General features: G+C 30.1%; 5 protein-coding genes across 13 annotated transcripts in view; 3 read left to right on the forward strand and 2 right to left on the reverse strand.

Annotated features, from left to right (window-relative positions):
* Positions 1–153: 153 nt before the first annotated feature.
* On the reverse strand, positions 154–3,033 carry DCP1 (decapping mRNA 1). Of its 2 annotated transcripts, XM_017911107.1 has the most exons (5): positions 2,966–3,033; positions 2,600–2,886; positions 1,607–2,066; positions 1,047–1,526; positions 154–953 (listed from the first exon to the last, which is right to left on the reverse strand). In XM_017911107.1, the coding sequence occupies exons 2-5, from the start codon at positions 2,806–2,808 to the stop codon at positions 717–719; spliced, it is 1,386 nt and encodes a 461-aa protein (XP_017766596.1). In that variant the 5' UTR covers positions 2,809–2,886; positions 2,966–3,033; the 3' UTR covers positions 154–716. The 2 variants fall into 2 exon arrangements, with proteins under 2 accessions (XP_017766596.1, XP_017766594.1); XM_017911105.1 differs by having other exon boundaries at positions 2,600–3,004.
* Positions 3,034–3,269: 236 nt separating this feature from the next.
* On the forward strand, positions 3,270–7,653 carry Dd (CTD nuclear envelope phosphatase 1-like protein dullard). Of its 4 annotated transcripts, XM_017911113.1 has the most exons (6): positions 3,270–3,287; positions 4,085–4,439; positions 5,125–5,191; positions 5,271–5,472; positions 5,636–5,853; positions 7,326–7,653. In XM_017911113.1, exons 2-6 carry the CDS (start codon positions 4,341–4,343, stop codon positions 7,469–7,471), a joined length of 732 nt encoding a protein of 243 aa, XP_017766602.1. In that variant the 5' UTR covers positions 3,270–3,287; positions 4,085–4,340; the 3' UTR covers positions 7,472–7,653. The 4 variants fall into 4 exon arrangements, with proteins under 4 accessions (XP_017766602.1, XP_017766601.1, XP_017766603.1 ...); XM_017911112.1 differs by lacking the exon at positions 3,270–3,287 and having other exon boundaries at positions 3,838–4,439; XM_017911114.1 differs by lacking the exon at positions 3,270–3,287 and having other exon boundaries at positions 3,838–4,430.
* A 1,523-nt stretch (positions 7,654–9,176) lies between these two features.
* Positions 9,177–11,297, reverse strand: Pex14 (peroxisomal biogenesis factor 14). The gene is made up of 4 exons (XM_017911155.1): positions 11,191–11,297; positions 10,647–10,970; positions 10,339–10,574; positions 9,177–9,835 (listed from the first exon to the last, which is right to left on the reverse strand). The coding sequence occupies exons 1-4, from the start codon at positions 11,239–11,241 to the stop codon at positions 9,646–9,648; spliced, it is 801 nt and encodes a 266-aa protein (XP_017766644.1). The 5' UTR covers positions 11,242–11,297; the 3' UTR covers positions 9,177–9,645.
* Positions 11,298–11,935: 638 nt separating this feature from the next.
* On the forward strand, positions 11,936–14,654 carry AP-2mu (adaptor protein complex 2, mu subunit). Of its 2 annotated transcripts, none has more exons than XM_017911117.1 (5): positions 11,936–12,022; positions 12,586–12,966; positions 13,070–13,320; positions 13,417–13,673; positions 13,767–14,654. In XM_017911117.1, exons 2-5 carry the CDS (start codon positions 12,627–12,629, stop codon positions 14,245–14,247), a joined length of 1,329 nt encoding a protein of 442 aa, XP_017766606.1. In that variant the 5' UTR covers positions 11,936–12,022; positions 12,586–12,626; the 3' UTR covers positions 14,248–14,654. The 2 variants fall into 2 exon arrangements, with proteins under 2 accessions (XP_017766606.1, XP_017766607.1); XM_017911118.1 differs by lacking the exon at positions 11,936–12,022 and adding an exon at positions 12,157–12,218.
* A 1,467-nt stretch (positions 14,655–16,121) lies between these two features.
* Camta (Calmodulin-binding transcription activator) overlaps positions 16,122–16,635 on the forward strand; it is a 35,724-nt gene continuing 35,210 nt past the window's right edge. For all 4 annotated transcript variants that reach the window (XM_017911201.1, XM_017911198.1, XM_017911200.1 and 1 more), the window contains exon 1: positions 16,122–16,373. The gene's annotated coding sequence lies outside the window, so the exon portion shown is untranslated. The remainder of the gene's footprint in view (positions 16,374–16,635) is intronic.

Genomic DNA, 16,635 nt, shown 5'->3' on the forward strand with positions numbered 1-16,635 from the left:
ACTCACATAGTAATCGTATTCCATATAAATATTATTATATTGTGATAGTATGACATAACTGTATGATAACTATATTATTAAATATGTACCACGACTTTGTTTTACAACACGTGTTACTTATGAGGGATAAATCGATGCGAAAATCGACTTAAAATACATTGAAATAATTTTTCAGTAATCGGTCTCTATTTATTTTCCTCCTTTCATCAATTACATACACATACCATGTCGATACCCGATACATAGGAAGGGTATGTCATTATTCCGTAAAATAGGTAATCTATTTGATCAGCTCAGAAAATTTGTCTCGTCTCGTTTCGAAATAGTAACAATAAAATGTTAGTATAATATAAATGTTTTGGCATCACAGTTTAAAATCGTACAATTTTCACATCCTTCGTCGCGTTCCCTGCTACAATTTTCACTCGTCTCATACCTTATTGCACATCCGCGATCCATTTGACTCCTTTTCTTGGGAAAAAGTGTATTAGTTTATAAAAATACTGCTTAAGGTATGTATCTTTATTTGTATCTATGATTTGTTCTTCCCGAAAATTGGGCTACCAGTCAAGTTCAAATGAAATTCGAGCAGGACATTGTGATCCATCTATATACATGAAACATAGAGTATACTAGGTTTCGCTCGATATTATAATCAGTCGACCGTCACAACCCGCATGACAGGTTTCAATTACACCAATTAACAAGTCGTGGTTCTAGGACAGAATTTCACCAAATGATTTAATATAAGCTTCATGAAGTTTGTTGATAAAATCCGGATCACTTCGTAACAGATAATTAAAAGCCCGAATAAGTTGATTTTTGGACAACGGTTCTAGCGGTCTGACTAAGAGTTCAGGCGGACTAGGAGCAGCAAACATAACAGGAGGGATTAATGCTGGTGCCGATCCTCTTCCTGATAGAGTGGGAGCCGTAATAATATCTTCTGATGCCTAATTAAGTTAAAATAAAAAACCTCAGCTCTTATACCTTCAATCTTATACAGATATATAACCGAACGTGAATCGATATACACGATCACTCACCGATGTTGCAGATGCATGAGCAAACAAAGATGCAAGTGGATTTGAGTTACTACATCCAATTTCTGAAGTATGATGATCTGTTGAAGCAGAGAATGATACATTTGTAGGTGATTGTATCCTAAGGAATTCTGTTGTACCATTCGTGTCTGTGGCACTTTGATCCATAGACGATAGGACTTCTTGAGTTAGAGACGTAGGTGTAGAAATTGAATCTTGATGAGAAGCAGTTCTGCTACGTTTTTTGGTTCTGTTTGAAGATATATCACCAGGACTGTTAACAGACGTTACAGTCTTTGGAGTTGATTCGGATGGTTGTTGAGTAACCGATTGAGGAGTTATAGATCTATGTTGTTTCTCGATATGTTCGACTGTATGAGCTGCTGGATGTGACATTAAACGAGCAAGCAAGGGTTTACTTTCGTTTGTAGCAGTAGCTCCAGAAGTAGGCTGATCTCCAGCCTTAAAATGCCCAGTATTAACCTAAAAAGATTACAAAACCTAGCATATTTTTTACACCCAATTTCCAAATGAATAAATCCCATTAATCATGGAATACCAACTTTTGCCTTTGCAAAAAAGTCCATTACGCTTTGTGAAGTAACATCTGGTCCTAATGGAGCAGTCAGTGGACCAGATACATCGTCTGTTATAGGAGTACACAAAGGAGATTTAATGCTAAATCCTTCTTTTATACTACCTCCACCTCCGCTACTACTATTAATTCTATTAATATTAAAATCTTCTTGAGCTTTACTAAGCATACTGAATATATCAACATTGTTCATATTAGAGCCACTATCCTTTGTCACATTAACAGCAAGTTTATTATAAGTCTTGCGACATTCCTCTGACTCTTTAATAAGTTTGTGCAACATTGCACCAATGCGAGCACAGTCTTCTTTATCATAAAACCAAATGCCATAAATGTTGCATCTGCAATTTCTATATAGTAAAAAGGGTTCTTGGAGTTGCAAGTCCAAACCCTGTGTTACTGGTTCAATTAGGTTATTTGTATTTAATCTGAAAAAATATTATTGAAGCAGAAAATAAAAAGTGTATCCGTGGCTTACGATTTCATCTATTATAATGTTATTATAAAATTTTCTTGATATATAATATTTTATTATACAATGATAATAATAATCATTTGTAAGAGTATTAGATACCACAACATATACAGTAGTACAATGGTTAAAATATAAGAAAGCAAATATATAACATTATATTTCAAACATATATGCTAATTTGGTTAACTATTGATAAACTAGAAACTAATATTTGTGTATAATAATACCATTATTGAAATAAAATTATAGCACTCATTAAAGTATCTGATGCCTTCAACTAGAATATACTTCTTAGAATACTATCTTTATTACATATATCAATAAATAATATGAGTTATATATATTGCATTAATTGTCTTTATAATGTTTTTAAAATATTCAAAAAATATAGACAAACATTTATGACAAAAATGTACTTGGTATGCATACAGGTATATACACATATACAGATGTATATACATGCATAAGCATACACATATTCGTTACCTGTTCATGATAAGAACACTGTTATACGGTTCGCCATTTCGCGAGTATATGAACAAAGCACCTTCAATATTGGTTTTCTCCCACTCATTATTAACTGCGTTAAAAGTATAAAGTGCTACGTGCGTCGCAGTCTCCAGAATATCCTTTGCGTAGGGGTCTACCCGTTTCAGAGCGGCCACGTTCATTCGTAACCCTGTTAAATCCGTCATTGTGCTTCTCACAGCTTGATGGTATAACTTGGAACTTGCAAGGAAAATGGCTCCTTATTTAATTCAATTGAAATTTAACTGAAACGTTCGAGCCGATCACTAAAAGCACTGTATTTTGATATAACGCAAGCAGATGCTTGTATAATAAACGTCATACTAGATTTTAAGGTTGATACCGTTGTTACATCTACGAGTTAGTAACATCACAGAATGCCGACGCTTCCATTCCTTTTGCTTCAATGGCTGTTTCTGATTGGTACAGAACCAAGCAATCAGGTAAGTTAAAATGGACGCTCGGTTGTGAAAGGAGGATAGCGCATTGGATTATCCAATCACATCAACAGACAAACCAATTTTTGAAAATGCAAACCAATAATATGACAATAATATAATTATAATGCTTCTCATATATATTTAAATGTATATAATCGAAAATTACAAGCCCCGGAGAAAGTTATTTTTAAGTTTTCACTTTTACGGTAAGTTCCATTAGTCCAAAAAGAAGATAGTCTACAAATGAATAATAGTTTATTTAAATTCCTACTAAACAATAATTTGTGCTGTTTAATTAATATTATCCCAGATAGCAGAATAAATTGGCAAATATTCAGTGAATTTTAGTAATATTGCTTGTTTAACTTATTTAGGAAAAACATAGCAATAAAAGGAACAAATATTACGCCATCTTTGTAAAAAAAGGAGAAAAAGATCTGACCGCGTGGTTTGGTTTCTGCATAGAGTAAAAACTAAATATGACGTTTTAATATTAATTTGATATAACAAATAATTGTGTTTTTATCTAATAAAAAAAGAAGACAACATTTCACTGATCTCTAATTATCTTAATCTACAGAATCAAAAACTTTAATTATCGATACATATGATACATATATGAAGTATACATACAGTACCGGCATTTTTTATGGCATGTTGTTTCCAATACTTGTAATCTATGTTAATCGCTGAAGGCTTAAAGGAATAATTTTTAAATTCAAAATTTACTTTTAAACCTTTAAATAATCAGAGAAGTTCTCGCAATTAATTTTACACACTTGTATTGCACGATATCTGTGATTAACTTGATCGCTAATTTCTCGATTTCCTCTTGTACAATTGGTTTGTTAAGAATTAAACCGTGTACAGTACGTGTTAAATAAAATTTTGAGAACATCATGCGCGCTAGCGTAGCGCATGGAAAAATTGGGTCGATGTGCGAAAGATGGCGGCCACTGCGTGGTGTGTGTAAAAAAGATTTGTGCATAGATTTTGTCTGTAGCTTTTATCAAAACATGACAAGATATGGAAAAGCCTATTTGCACGTGCACGACGCTACTATACGCGGAAGGTTCGTAATGTTGATGAATATTCAGATTCCATGTTTCGTATTCGCGTAAAAGACGTTTGTTTACGATAAAGTTTGTATAATACTTCAACGTGAAGTGGAGTGTTGCAAGGGAAAAAGATACTTTAACATAGACGAGACTGGAGATCAAGTGTTGCCGGACTTCGGCCCGGTAAGAAGATCAGTAGAGATGCTGAAGCAATTGCAGATGAGGATGAGAACTTTCCTCTCGATAGCTTCCCGAGTGTGGACATGCGTTTTCTTTCTCCTTAAGAAGCAGGTTAGAGCCGTAAGTAGGTGCTTCGGGCATCTATCAGCTTATTATCTATTACGATTTTTATAACATAACATCCTTCTGGCATTGTGACAATTTTCTCATTAAATATATTAGTTCGTATTTTCCTATTTACAAAAAATTGTTTTCATTTCCAGTGAATATTTATCGTGATCGTGTTATGACAATACAACGTGTTCAGCGATGCACTGTTGACTACATCAAAATACTGTTTGATTAAAAGCTTTTTCCCTTGACATTATTCATTTGCTTTTTTGTTTTTGATGTTAAAAATTATGCAACAATTAATTATAGTACTTTCCTGAGAGATTTGAGGATTTCTAATAGTTTCATGTGTTCTTCAATATTTGATTCTATTATTAGTTATTATTAAGCCATGTATATATGTATATTGTTTTCTATGACATTTTGTATGTAATTTTTTATATATATACTAATTCTTTGTTAATAATGTAAATAATACACATGCATATTATGAACCAAGTTATTTTAAGTTTAGAAATGTTTCAATAATTATTCCTCATTCATCATTTTTTCTTATATGATATTAACTATTACACATATTACAGTAAATTATTATTTTTATTGCTTATTTGTATTGATAATAAATTTGTTAATCTATGTAAAATAAAGAATTCTAATAAATAATTGTTGTTTTATAATTGATTCATTCTTTTAGATATCACAAATGCAACCTGTTAAGTATGAGATCTTTCCATTATCTCCATTGTCAAGGCATAGGCTTAGTAAGTATTATAAGTGTTCTAGCAATTATTAGTATTAATGAAAGATATTATTGTTTATAATGGCCAAAGTATATTACAGGTATAGTTAAAAGAAAAATATTAGTATTGGATTTAGATGAAACATTAATTCACTCCCATCATGATGGAGTGGCAAGACCAACAGTTAGATTTGGTACACCACCAGATTTTACTCTTAAGGTGAAGATAGATAGACATCCAGTCAGATTTTTTGTTCACAAAAGACCACATGTAGATTTCTTTTTAGATATTGTTAGTCAATGGTAAGTTTAATTATCAAACAATAATATCCATTTGCATTTATATTTGGATTTTATATCTATTGAAGCTTTAGATAAGAAGTTATATCAATTATAAATAGTTGATATTTTAAATGTAATATATGATATGTATTAAATATTACTATTTTTCGTCTTTTCTTTTTAGGTATGAACTAGTGGTCTTCACTGCTTCCATGGAAATTTATGGAGCAGCTGTTGCAGAAAAGTTAGATAACAACAGGGGTATTCTAAGAAGAAGGTACTATAGACAACATTGTACACCAGAAATGGGTTCCTATACTAAAGATCTATCTGCAATTTCTTCAGACCTAGCATCAGTCTTTATACTTGATAATAGTCCTGGAGCCTATAGAGCTTATCCTCGTGAGTACACATAATATTTATTTTTCCTATTGCAATAATATTAATTTCTCATTATCCTTATAGTGTAGTTGTCTGATTTAATATGTTACTTCTTTAATTTTTTTTCTATTTTTTTAATTTCTTCATACATATTAAAAATAATCGTGTATTGTCAAATTTTTTAATTTTTACTTTGTGCATGATACATTGTGTATGAATTATTGTAAATTTGTAAGCAATTAATAAAAGATAAAATGGATATATTTATATATTATATGTATTTAAATTTAATATGCATATTCATGATATTATTTTCATACATTCCATTGTATCATGTACTATGTATCATGACCTGTAGTCAGAACTTGCTTACACGTGCACAACTATGTGTAGTGAAATAATTCTATTTTGAATTTAAAATAAAATAATAAAATAAATATTTCATAATCATTTTTAGACGATTTTTAATCATATTCATAAAAAAAATTGTACCTATAAATAATATTATATAATTATATTCCAATGTTAGTATGTCTTAATTGAAAATATGTTCCACGTTTTATGCCTTGGCCATAATTCTTAGGAATTTGAATATTTACTCATTTCATCTTTTCAGTGCAAAATTATTTTTATAACACGTTATTTTAAGAAGTATATTTAATGTAGCCTATGCGGCAACCGATGTCAAATCATTTGAATTGCAATTTTGTCGTATGAGACGTCGAAATTATGACTGAAAATGCTATTTAAGATACTTAGTTTAATTTGTGACATTTGCAATTGGTACAAATTTCCATGTACATGTGATTTCATTTATTACTGTTATTATTATTGCTACTATCATTGCTGTAATTACTTTAAATATGATGCTGTGTTAATAACAAAAAACATTGGCATATTTTATAATTTTGTTTCAAGTTGTTTAGTTTCTAGACTTACATTTTATATAGTTTGACTGGATAAACAAATAATAAAATCGAAAGTTGAGATAAATTTTATTGAAAACCGTATCTATTTGCAGCTGTCAGCGTTGATGTTCTGTAAGCAAGCACTGAATACAGGCCTATGGATAGATGTAAAATATGCTCAATTGCCAATGGTCCTCCACTTGAATAAGCACTGGACACTACGCCGATTTGGCAATGAAATAATTTCGACTGTTTTAATAATTTTTTTTAATAATTCCTGTGTATCAGGTACTAGTTTAAAGATTAGATTTTATTTTGATATTCGATGTTTTTCATCTGCAACGTCCAAGAAAATCGTAACGCAGAATTCATTTCATACTAATTTTAGAAACTAAATGTATTAATTTCTACAAGAAGCTCCGAATATATAATAAAATTTTCTTGGATGTTATATTGGACAGCTATGATTTCGTGATTAATATTTTTTTTTTCTTTTTTGGACGCTTTACACTTAAAATTATTACTCATGTATTATGTATTTTTAGAAATTATTTACACGTTTATTTTATTCTTCTGTTATCGCAGATAACGCAATACCAATAAAGTCATGGTTTAGCGACGCGGGAGATACTGCTCTGTTAAGTTTACTTCCAGTTTTGGATGCACTTCGTTTTACACAGGACGTGCGGTCCGTTCTTTCAAGGAATTTACATTTACATCATACTTGGTAGCATAGTTTGGATTAAGTAATAAATTAGATTTATTAGAGATCGAGCTGCAAAACGTTTAGCGTGTTTAATCTAGGATTATTGTTATTGATAATAGACGTTAGGATGCTGACTAAATGACGAGACAATGATCCTCTGACCCTGTCCTCATTTTCTACGTTCGTTAGAAAACAGAACCGTAGCAAGTAAGTCTAAAAGGGAGTGGGACCTTCAACCAAACTGTTTACATCAGCACAAAATATCCTGGTATATTTTCGTTATGTTCATGTGTGCGCAATAATATATACGTACACACACCCACACACCACACACACACACACACACACACATACACACTTAAAAAAGAAAAAAGTATTTGCCAAAGATCGAGATTTTCAATTAACATAGATTTATATATTTCACTTGAAATAATTTTGTTTTAAGTAAAGATATTATACAGACGTTTTAAGTATTTTGCCACACATGATGAAAAAAAAGGTGTTATATTTTTTAAACGAATTATTTCTGTTATATATAATATTATTAAACTCAAAGTGTAGTATAAAACAAAACAAAAAAAAAAAAAAAAAAAAAAAAAAAAAAAAAAAAAAAAAAAAAAAAAAAAAAAAAAAAAAAAAAAAAAAAACAAAAAAAACGAAAAAAGGGAAATAAGAATACTAAGTCACACTTTATATGGACTTTGCTGTAACTCACTGTATCAGTGAGGCAGCTGTTCGAAATATACCTAATAATAATAAATAAAAAAAAAGTATTAAAGAACTACGAGGAGGTGATATTTGATTTCAACAAATTTTTGGAAAAATTAAAATTGTTTAAAATACAATGTACGATGTTAAAACGTCAAGAAGAAGACAAAAGAAGAAAAAGGAAAAAATAGAAAAAAATAGACGAATAAAGTAACAGTGAACGGGTGTAATCGTACATAACTGTATACTTTGTTCGCTTGTTTAATCATCCAAAAGTACTATTGAAGATTATATGGTTTGTACTATGATGAGGAATGTATTTGTTGCAGAATGATTGGTTTGAATGAATGGACAATGTAATCAAGCCATTAAACATTTTACATAATATTTATATATGTATATATACAACTACGTATATACATATATATAAATGTTAATTTTACTTAACCATAAAATTTCGATTTAAAAGAAAGGCCCATGTGCACAAGATTGAAATAATGATAATTTGTTCTCAAATAAATTGTGTGTAATTGAGAACACTTGTTTATTTATTGACGTATATCAAACGAATTGCTCACATGGATTTATATTATTAATAGCAATTTATTCCAAAGTAAGAATAGCCATGGGTAATAGGTATAGGATGAAGCAAGATTACACCACACTCAATAAAATGTCTTTCTGTACATAGTATACCTGTATGTACATGTATGTATGTTGACACATACATGCAACTATATGTATATGTCAAGGAAATAATAATTTTTTAATTTCAAATATACACTGCAAAACAACTTCTTGTATAAATATAATCCATGGCTTAATATGGTTCTATGTATCGCGATTGTCTTTTTAAATTCAAATATGGATTAAAATGTACATATTTAGTTTGTAAAGATAGTTCGTATTTTTAGTTTTCATACCTTTCCCATTTTATTAAATATTTTAAGTAGATGATCCGTTTTAAACAATGAACAATACTATGTAGTAATGTGTTCTTGCATTGTGAATGTAACTAAAAGAATATTCTTATTTTTTATTTTATTTTTTTATTTCATTTTTATAAAAATTATTAAACAATATTTGAAGCCTTTAACAACAGGGATGGAACATCGATACTAATAATTAAAGCGGGGAAAATAGTAACTTCTTTAAAGTTTTTTAAAACAAAATTAAGTAACAACCACCATTTATAAACATTTAAATTTGTTTAAAAATCGATGCATTACATGTGTCCCTTTACTTTATAAGCAGCTTTAAATATTTTCCGTAAGAATAGAAACGATTATAATTTAATTTTGCAGTACAAAGTCAAAAGAAAATTGGGCAAAATGAAAGTTGAATCGTTAATATTATAATTGTAAGAACGTCGATTTTCAATATATATTACACATGATCAAAATCATCTATTTCTTTTAATAGACATCACAGAATATTCTGTATATCGAAGACTGTTATGATGGAAGTGAATGTTTACAAACTATGTTAATTTTACACCTTGGGTGGATCTTCACGTATCATTTCCAGAGAACTATCTGAATTATTAGCACTACTTCCACTTCCAGCATCATCTTCTCGTTCAGTTGATTTTTCTTGACTTGTACCTGCAGCATCTAATTGCCATGTTGGTATAGATATAGCTGGTGCTAATGTTGATGCTGGTGCACTTGGAAATTGTTTTCTGTTTAACATTCGAATTGTTGATAAATAGAGATACCTTTAAATCCCTTGACTTTCTATGTACAAATTTTACAAAATTTTGTTAAGACTAAATTACAAAATTATGCAAGAGTACTAAATCTAGAATCTGTGTTTTTTATATATTTTTTGTAACCAATCACAATTTGATTGATATATTTTATAGTTCTTTTATTAAAAAAAAACTTTTTACTTTTATATTTTTAAATGAATGTATAGGAGTGATTGGATTTCAAATATATACATATTTGTATGCGTGTGAGTCAGCATAAAAAAAGTATAAAATAAACTTTTGTATAAAAATTATATCTTAAGATGAATGTATAAACTTAAAAATAAAATAGTATGTGATGTAAAGACCAGAATGATTATCTTGTATAGCAATAAATGTTACTATTTAAATTGTTGATTACATAATACATTCTAATAATGCCACAATATGTAATCATATTGAAGTGTAATTATATATATGAATGTATATTATACCTTGATAAAAGTAAAGATTTGAGACTACCTAATTCTTGTTTCAATTCTTGTACCAATTGAGGTACCATTGGATCCATAGACTGATTCTGTATCAACTTTTGTACATCTCCCTCAACTTTTGAAATGGACTGCTTTACTTCTTCCATAGAATTTTGAACAGTCTTATCTAATTCAGTGACTGAGTCTTCTATATCTTTCTTTTTTTTCCGACCAAATAAAAAGGGTTCAATAAACTTCTATAATAGAATATGTTTGAATTAGCTTATAAGACTTAGAGATGAATTGATATCACATATATACGATGATACCTTATAAAACCAGTAAACACAATATATAGTAGTTCCAATTAAGGCAGTAGCATTGAAGAATTCTTTAATTCTTTGGAAAATAGTTATTTGGTATGAGTATGTTTGAAAATATGGATACATTCGACCTGGTGGAATAGGAACCACTGAATAATCACTTGTACTATGGATAACATTTTGATCAACTGTTGTATCAATAGAAGCTAATTTAAACGCCCTTTTAATTTCCTCCTCTGTTAAACCCTTTTTTTGAAGAAACTCTTGTTTACGACCGACAGGACTACTTTGTACCTTAGGATTTTGTAAAAATTCCACAGCAGTTTTTACCTTAAAGAAAAGATTTCTGTCAACTAACTTATATGTATCTGAAGACACTTTATTTGTGAAACTTATATAATGATTCAAGAGATGTCTCATGTTTATCGCTAGTCTTATATTCAATAGTATATAGAAAAATATTAAAATATCTAAATAAATATACGTATATATACATATATATATATACACATATACATCTATATATAACCTACGAATTATAAGAACTTACTAAATTTTCTCTCAAAGGAAGATTATTATTATTTGCATCTTGGTCAGCCATTGTCAAAATTACAAGTGGCCACTTTAATTAAAATTTCATAACTATGAAGTATTCAGTTCTTTAGTATGCAAATCATTTTTGTAATACTTGGTACACATGCATCTGAAAATATTGCAACGCGCAGGCGTTGATATAAACACTTGATATACTATCTTTTAGGTATAAGATTTTAAAATATCAATTAAACGAGTTGTTGAACTTTGTATTTTATTCGATTAAAATATATGGTATATATAGATATGAAATAACAAAATAAATATGAATTTCCTACATTATTAAAGGTATAAGTTCAAATTATACATATATTTTGTTGACTGTATTATCAGAGTAATATAATCCATGTAAATAAAAGGTTTTCTGACTATATGAAGAAGAGAAGATTTAACTGGTATAAATTCTTTACAAATATCATCCAATATTTTCTAAATATTTTTATTATAGTGATTAAGTATATAAATGTACAACTACCGGTTTTGAAATCAATACAACAACCTTATTTGCCCCATAAAAGTATAATTAAGATATTTCTAAATGTAATGATGATCAGTCGAATCTAAATTTAGATACGGTACACTGTTATGCATTATATGAACCAATTGTGATTTCAAACATAATTTATAATAGCATATGCCTCTGAGACACGTAGTACAAAGAAGTGGGTGTTGCTTTCGTCATTTGATAGTTCGCACTTGTATCAGTAGGTTGGTACTGTTACTATACGTTTCGGAGGCTGATACAAATTAGTATCCCTTATTTTTATTAATCGCAATAAGAGCCATGTGTAAGTGATTTTTTTTATAACTTTGGAATTCATATATACGAATATCTACATTCTGTAATTTTCAAAGAACCCTTTAATAATGATAATGTCTACGGTATAGGCCGTTCATTTCCGATCAATAATACTAACCGTTTACAAGACATATTAGAGAACCTCAAATGTCATTTAAGAAAAGGGGCGTTATCTTTTACGCGATGTAAGAACTTTATGTTACTTTTTAAATAAATTGTTCCTCTGAATTTTTTTAAAGGTAATCTTTATAACATTCAGGTAGAATTAATACAGTATTGCTGCAAAAAGATTTTCCTATCGTATTTTGCATTCATTGATTTTTCAAATTTTTTTAAAGGTCTAAAAATATCTTTAAATGCACGTTACATTTATGTTATTATAGATTTAAAATTAATATATTCAGAGTTCTAATGTGGAATTTAAGACAATTTTTTTTTCAATGTTTTAAATATTAGGTATATACTAGATAAATTTCATTGTAAAAAATGTATTAATATAATCGAAGCTGTCCTAAATTTATATAATGATAGATAAATATTGCTTGTTTTTAGGTTGATTGTAGTTAAAGCAATAAGAGGTACCCTCTGTCAAAATGATAGGGGGTTTATTCGTCTATAATCATAAAGGAGAAGTACTCATTTCTAGAGTGTATAGAGATGACATTGGACGAAATGCAGTTGATGCATTTCGTGTCAATGTTATCCATGCTAGGCAACAAGTACGATCTCCTGTTACTAATATTGCCAGAACATCATTCTTTCATATAAAACGTGCTAATATCTGGCTAGCTGCTGTTACCAAACAAAATGTTAATGCTGCAATGGTTTTTGAATTCTTGTTAAAAATTATTGATGTTATGCAGTCATACTTTGGTAAGATTTCTGAAGAAAATATCAAGAACAACTTTGTGTTAATCTATGAACTATTGGATGGTTAGTATTATAATGATCTATAATGTTTCATAAGGATATTTACATAAGGAAATGAAAAGTATTTTCTTTCTAAGGTTAAAATATAATTAAATTTATTGTTCAGAAATCTTGGATTTCGGGTATCCACAGAATTGTGATACTGGAGTGTTAAAGACATTTATTACTCAACAAGGAGTAAAATCAGCAACAAAGGAAGAACAAGCTCAAATAACTTCGCAAGTCACTGGTCAAATTGGATGGAGAAGAGAGGGTATTAAATACAGACGTAATGAATTGTTTCTTGATGTTCTCGAGTATGTAAATCTTTTAATGAGTCCTCAAGGACAAGTATTAAGTGCACATGTTGCTGGAAAGGTAATTATTTAAAAGCAAAAAAAAATATGAAAGGAGATGAAGTTTTTTTCGAAAGTTTCGAAATTTAGTAACATTGTATTTCTATCATTGCAATAGGTTGTGATGAAATCTTATCTGTCTGGAATGCCAGAATGTAAGTTTGGAATCAATGATAAAATGTTTATGGAAGTTAGAGCTATGAAAGGTGGCAGTGGTTTGGGTGGTGGCGGAGATGACCCTACCGGTGCTAGATCTGGGAAACCTGTTGTTGTAATCGATGACTGCCAATTTCATCAGTGTGTCAAGCTTAGTAAATTCGAGACAGAACATGCCATCAGTTTTATTCCTCCTGATGGAGAATTCGAGTTGATGAGGTAAAAAAACATACAAGAAGATATTACAAGTATCAAAAAATAATGCTAATAAACTGTACAGTTTTTTGAATATTCTTTGGCGATGTTTTTCAGATATCGTACAACGAAGGATATATCATTGCCATTCCGCGTCATTCCATTAGTACGCGAAGTAGGGCGTACAAAGATGGAAGTAAAAGCAGTACTGAAATCAAACTTTAAGTCTTCTCTGTTGGGACAAAAGATCGAAGTTAGGGTGCCTACACCACTGAATACCGCTGGCGTACAATTGATTTGCTTGAAAGGGAAGGCAAAATACAAAGCATCCGAAAATGCTATTGTATGGAAAATTAAGCGCATGGCTGGCATGAAGGAAACTCAGTTATCAGCAGAAATCGATTTGCTAGAAACGGACACGAAGAAAAGGTGGACCCGACCACCGATATCGATGAACTTCGAAGTACCGTTTGCGCCCTCTGGATTCAAAGTTCGCTATTTGAAAGTATTTGAATCTAAATTGAACTATTCTGATCACGACGTTATAAAATGGGTGAGATACATAGGTCGAAGTGGTTTGTACGAGACACGATGTTAATAATGTCTCATCGCATTAATTGTAAATGAATAATCTCAAGACATAAATACGATTTTCTCAAAATTATATCTTTGCGGCGCATATGTAAAAGAGTTTTCTGAAATATTCAGATTAACTGGCACATGGTTGAAAGAATAGAAGAATGGATACCAAGGGGGGAAAATCTTTGTGCCAATGTTTTTTGTAACCTGATTTTTCGTGTATTATATTTTATTGAAGGATGTTTGAGTTTTTTTTTTAAGAAACTTTTATGCACTATTTTATTCAGTCTGGATTTTAGTAAACTTCCAACTTTTGTGAATGTTAGTATTTGTAATTTCATGCATCGAATTAGATTTTAATCTTAAATATACATGTGCTATATCATACCTCATTATACATTATGTTAATGATATTTTTTATTCTTTTTATAAACTAAAAAAAAAAAAAATTCACGACCTCTTTGGTATCATTATAACGAGAAAATTTGAAATAATTGCTAAACATCGTAAACGATATTTAAAATGCGCTCAGTGAAGTTTACGTTATCGAAAATATTTGTTATCATTTATGAAAATGAATAGAGAATGTCTTAATTCATTGTAAAGGAATAATTTTGTCTCTCTATGTTAAAATTCATATGCATAATAAAGTATGTATGTAATTTAAAATGTTACTATTTTTTCAATAACATCGGCTGTTAAGAAAATGAATTTTATATAGTTAATTATAAAAAATCTTTTATATTGTTCATATGAATTTTCGAATGTAAGATGAAACGAGAAAGCAATATGGTGGTAAAAGATGAGTTGCAACAGCCATTTTTGAATGTTGGAATACGTCGAGTAAATTTGAATTTTATGTACATATTTCTTTCGCTATTAATACCGAAAATGCGTACAATTTTTAATTTCGACATAAAATTCATATTTTACATGCAATCGATAAAGTGTTCGTAAATCTATCTCAAAATTAATTATAAAATTGAACGGAATATCTAGTTCGAATTTTCCCCATCGCTTATTTTTTAATTTACTTTGAAATTTTTACGATATTCTACAATAATTATATAAACTCACCATTCGTAGATGCGTTTGTGCAGCAACTTGGGCGAGAATTGCAATATCGTCAGAATCGGTGGCTTCTTTTTTCGAATAAATTGTGCTGCCGATTAGGTGTGGACACTCGCGATTCCGCGGCAAAAAGAACTAACGGATACAATTTAAATTGTGAATAGGGTCAAACCGCGCAAGTCGAATTGTTGCATTGTCTATGCGCAGTGATTCGTTGATATCGATCAAATTTAAAATCTATGTAATGTACTAATATTTAATTTATATTTCTTAATTCGTTTAATCGAGTTATTTAATTAAATAAGTACTTTGAACGTTTCTTTCTGTATAACAATTGTTATTTTAAATTATATTTTCTAATGGAAAATATATAATTGCAAAGAAACATTTATACCGGAAATCGATATTATAGGAGTTACGATTATATTTTAATAGAAATTAGAATATCATGAAATATTTATGTTACATAGCAAATGAAAAATAGGTATGTAATAGAGAAAATAAATTGAAGATTTAATAATTGCTCCGAATTGTTAATTAATTTAAAATTGCATTTTTTCATAATTGATCGAGTAATTGATTTGACGCGCAACAAATTGAACGTTGACACGAACGCCAATGGAGAAAAGAGAAGCGAAGGGACGCGTCCTAATTAGTTTTAATCTGTTGGATTAATTAAGGTTTCGAGTGGATACAATTCAATCGGTGTGGACTCGAAGTAGAAATTTAAATTCGAAGCGGAGTTTCTCATCTACATGTTACCCGCTTGCCTTGGTGGTAGAGCATGATAACTTCTGCTTTGGCGCATGCGGTTCGCAGCCATACCCGTGCTCGTACCTGTCATGGATTCCAAGGATCGACCGCGAGCGCAGGCACGCGTGATCACACGATTTTATGCGTGAAAATCAACGATACATTAAGAGATTCGTGTATATAAGTAATGCACGATTATGAGTCGGTGGTAAAGTGGTGATTTTTCACTGATCCAAGTGTTGGCGCCGCGTAAACAATCGTCTCAAGATGAACCCTCTCGACACGGGTTACGGGCCTTCTGTCACACGAAGCACAGATATTGTAAGTACTTAATACAATGAGTCATTTTACTCGATCAAATACGTATTCATTCGCGATAAGTGTCATAATATACATTCTGTGAGGCAGTTTACGTTCGTATTGTACGCTGTCTCTTTATTAAGCTGTCGTGTCTTACAGAAATTTTCCCAAACGTGACCGATGATAAATTCCCTGTCCATGATTACTTTTTCCGTTTTCTTTTCGCTTCAGTGGCTCTTGGTGGATACAAAATTCTTAGAATTCTGGTCAGTTTGCCAGTGTT

Source organism: Eufriesea mexicana, unplaced genomic scaffold, assembly GCF_001483705.2.
Source record: "Eufriesea mexicana isolate 0111107269 unplaced genomic scaffold, ASM148370v2 scaffold124, whole genome shotgun sequence".
Taxonomy (NCBI): Eukaryota; Metazoa; Arthropoda; class Insecta; order Hymenoptera; family Apidae; genus Eufriesea; species Eufriesea mexicana.

What these genes read in the sequence shown, in the direction of transcription:
- DCP1 (XM_017911107.1), bottom strand. Translation starts at nt 2,808, where the DNA reads ATGACGGATTTAACAGGGTTACGAATGAACGTGGCCGCTCTGAAACGG. An exon ending in AGTGTTCTTATCATGAACAG is followed by an intron (nt 2,067 to 2,599) that starts GTAACGAATATG and finishes ATATTTTTTCAG; the next exon opens with ATTAAATACAAATAACCTAA. An exon ending in CTCATGCATCTGCAACATCG is followed by an intron (nt 954 to 1,046) that starts GTGAGTGATCGT and finishes TAACTTAATTAG; the next exon opens with GCATCAGAAGATATTATTAC.
- Dd (XM_017911113.1), top strand. Translation starts at nt 4,341, where the DNA reads ATGCTGAAGCAATTGCAGATGAGGATGAGAACTTTCCTCTCGATAGCT. An exon ending in TTAAGAAGCAGGTTAGAGCC is followed by an intron (nt 4,440 to 5,124) that starts GTAAGTAGGTGC and finishes TCATTCTTTTAG; the next exon opens with ATATCACAAATGCAACCTGT. An exon ending in TTAGATATTGTTAGTCAATG is followed by an intron (nt 5,473 to 5,635) that starts GTAAGTTTAATT and finishes TTTTCTTTTTAG; the next exon opens with GTATGAACTAGTGGTCTTCA.
- AP-2mu (XM_017911117.1), top strand. Translation starts at nt 12,627, where the DNA reads ATGATAGGGGGTTTATTCGTCTATAATCATAAAGGAGAAGTACTCATT. An exon ending in AATCTATGAACTATTGGATG is followed by an intron (nt 12,967 to 13,069) that starts GTTAGTATTATA and finishes TTTATTGTTCAG; the next exon opens with AAATCTTGGATTTCGGGTAT. An exon ending in GGAGAATTCGAGTTGATGAG is followed by an intron (nt 13,674 to 13,766) that starts GTAAAAAAACAT and finishes GATGTTTTTCAG; the next exon opens with ATATCGTACAACGAAGGATA.
- Pex14 (XM_017911155.1), bottom strand. Translation starts at nt 11,241, where the DNA reads ATGGCTGACCAAGATGCAAATAATAATAATCTTCCTTTGAGAGAAAAT. An exon ending in TTCCTTTGAGAGAAAATTTA is followed by an intron (nt 10,971 to 11,190) that starts GTAAGTTCTTAT and finishes CTTTTCTTTAAG; the next exon opens with GTAAAAACTGCTGTGGAATT. An exon ending in AAATCTTTACTTTTATCAAG is followed by an intron (nt 9,836 to 10,338) that starts GTATAATATACA and finishes AATGTTAAACAG; the next exon opens with AAAACAATTTCCAAGTGCAC.